Source organism: Montipora capricornis, chromosome 6, assembly GCF_036669925.1.
Source record: "Montipora capricornis isolate CH-2021 chromosome 6, ASM3666992v2, whole genome shotgun sequence".
In the NCBI taxonomy this organism is placed as follows: Eukaryota; Metazoa; Cnidaria; class Anthozoa; order Scleractinia; family Acroporidae; genus Montipora; species Montipora capricornis.
In genome coordinates, this window is record NC_090888.1 from 46,472,868 (window position 1) to 46,475,615 (window position 2,748).

At 39.0% G+C, this 2,748-nt stretch overlaps 1 protein-coding gene across 1 annotated transcript in view; it reads right to left on the reverse strand.

Annotated features, from left to right (window-relative positions):
* Positions 1-722: 722 nt before the first annotated feature.
* The window catches only part of LOC138054009 (uncharacterized), a 24,531-nt gene continuing 22,505 nt past the window's right edge, over positions 723-2,748 (reverse strand). The window contains exons 10-12 of the mRNA XM_068900530.1: positions 1,100-1,186; positions 922-982; positions 723-816 (exon numbers count right to left, since the gene is read on the reverse strand). Of these exons, the coding sequence (XP_068756631.1) occupies positions 723-816; positions 922-982; positions 1,100-1,186 (242 nt within the window). The remainder of the gene's footprint in view (positions 817-921; positions 983-1,099; positions 1,187-2,748) is intronic.

The following is a 2,748-nucleotide window of genomic DNA, read 5'->3' on the forward strand; positions in this document are numbered from 1 at the left end:
CACTAGGGGGAGGGGGTAGAATTTCTAACAGCATTTCCAAAGAAACACGGCCTTCATAACCATCCCACTCGGGAGTGGGTTGGGACACTGTGTAATAAACTTGAAATCTGAGGAAAAAACATTTATATATTCATGTAGTCAAGAGCTAAAAACACCTTTTACAACATGATAAGTAAACTCACTAATCACAGAAAACAATGGGCCTATGCTTTTAGCTGTACATATATACAGTGATGTAGCAATTGGTAGAACTCAATAAGTTACGTTACAGTTGCTCTTGGCTACTTCCGCTTCTCTTGAGCACTACAATATTTCTGCGTGCATCACACCTCTATGTTCGAGCGCTCAAGATTGAAGCAATCGTTAGTTGAGAAATAAGCTACTTCATTGCCAAGAACATTTACATCTCTCATGTTGCACGAGATTGGCTAATATACAGCCAGTCATATTCCAAAGCAGTGTCCGCTTGACTTCATATCGTCTCTGCGTCAGGAAAGAGCATAGAGTATCTCTAAGAAAACTCTCTAGGTTGGACTAGATTCAGGTCTCTAAAACATTTTGGTTCGAAACATTGGAACAGTTTTGGAAGTCTGTTTGGAAGGAATCTTTATTCATCTCAAGACATCCTCAAAGGATGAGGACACGGCTTAAAATTTGAGACAGTTGTTTTAACTTTTCTTTTTTGTTTTATCGCCATTTATGTGGCTAAAAGTCGAGGAATCTCACCTTTGAGTTGCCGTTTCAGCCATTTCATTTAACTGCTGTTTCCACAGAATATCTTTCTCCTGATTGTTAGCAAACAAGAGCTTTACTGACCTGGAAGAACAATGTTCACATACAATGATATAGTCAAGGCGAACTTAGTTTGAAATTTTTGAAACGTTAAACGAGAAAGGATTTAAATGTCATACAATTTCTTACTTTTCTGTCGATGAGTTTTCCAATACTGCCCGCCGAATAAGTCTTATCATTGGTGTCAACCCTGGAAAGAATATTTTGAAAGAAATTATTTCAGCTGAAGGGAGTACTCACTACTGTCATAATTCTTGGGTCAAAACCGCGTAAAAGCTGTAATTTAGCCTCGACTTAGTTCACACACTTCTGTCATCCCAAACACTGAACTGCCCAAGAAGAATCGTAGCAAAATGAGCAAGTTTCAATTCTTTTTTATCCTCTAAACCCTCAGCTACCGGAGATAAAGAAACACTTTTAGCTCGCTAATGAGACTGTTAGTACCGCATTAATTCTTCCGGAGGGGGGACTCCCATATAAAAAGGACGGGGGTGCCCGTCGGAAATCTTGAAAAGAACCCCTAAGAGCTACCAAATTAGGGGTTTTAATTAGACAAATTATAAATGTCTCCCTCATAATTTTTTCGGCTCAATACCCTAAAAGGTACCGTTAAAACTCCCGCTGTGGACCTTTTGAGGCTGAACACCCTAAGAGCACCCTAAGAGGTACCAAAACCGCTTTTTTAACCCCTAAAAGGTACGACGAGCACCCCGTCCTCTTTAAATGGGAGTCCCCCTCCCCCTTCCCCCCCCTATGTAAATACGTACATATTGTTAAACGATAAAAATGTAGCTACGATTATTTCATTGAATTCCTCTGCCTTGCTGGATAACGACAATTATAGATACAATCATTTAAGCACATTCCTTGGCCTCACAAGTTGCGGTCCTTTTAGTTTTACGTTCTTTTGAATAGGTCAGTGTTTTCATTTCACTTTTCCTGGCAGTTTCCAAGCAACATTGCTAATTACCTCTTAAGAAACTAGCTCCTACGGCTTTGTTTGTTCTTTGGTAGTTGCGATCAGAATGTGTCTTCTCCTAAGGTCATGAATTTGGTTTGGAACAGGTGTTCGAGAAAGGTGTTTGGTACGCTAGGCCAACTAAGTTTTTCATTAAAAATGATTTTAATTCGTTTTTGGTACCAATAACGTTTCTTTGTGTTTCAGTCAGTGGTGTTTTTATCCAAGCGAGCTCTTTTACTATATTTCTGGAACCAACTTATTTTTATTTCTCCTCTTGCCTTTTTGACTTGCTCTCGCAGTTTCAGATCGATTACATGACAACAGCGGTCTCTTTTGAGTTCTCAACAATTGTTTGTAAATCTATATTCTAATATTTCAAAGTAATCAAAAATAGCACCCATAATCGTAATTACTGTTCTGATCTTCCTGGAACACGTATGTCAAATATTTTTGTGGAAAATACAGCGCTTATGCTAGTCCTTTTCTTCTTTTGTCTATTGTTTAAGTTCTGTTATGTAACGTCCATAATTCGTCATTTTCTCTGTAAATTTATCGTGTAACTTGATTCTAGATATTGTAACCCATTTCTTGTAGAAGAGTTCCATTGTTAAGAAAAACTGGTAAACCATCGAAGCCTGGAATCTTGGTTTTATAGCAATGACGTCATCGCTCGTCCGTACGTAAGTACGAACGTCCCTAGGTACGTCCACCCCTCCAATGTGACCAGTATCATGCTAGTTTACAGCATACATCTTTGATATTGGGCCAATCTCGTATCCAGAGTTCTCGGGCTTTTTCGTCAGCGGGTGAGCGCCCAGAGATACTCTGGGATAATGGACTTAAACTATTTTTTGATTGGTCGCTTGCATAACAATGACAGTCCGACAGGAAGTCGTAAGTAATTCGGAAACCCCAGAATTTGGAGGGAGATTCCGCAAAATCTAAAACTAGTTTCTGTGCTGTTTGTTTTTCTACCTTAGAAATATATAAATCAC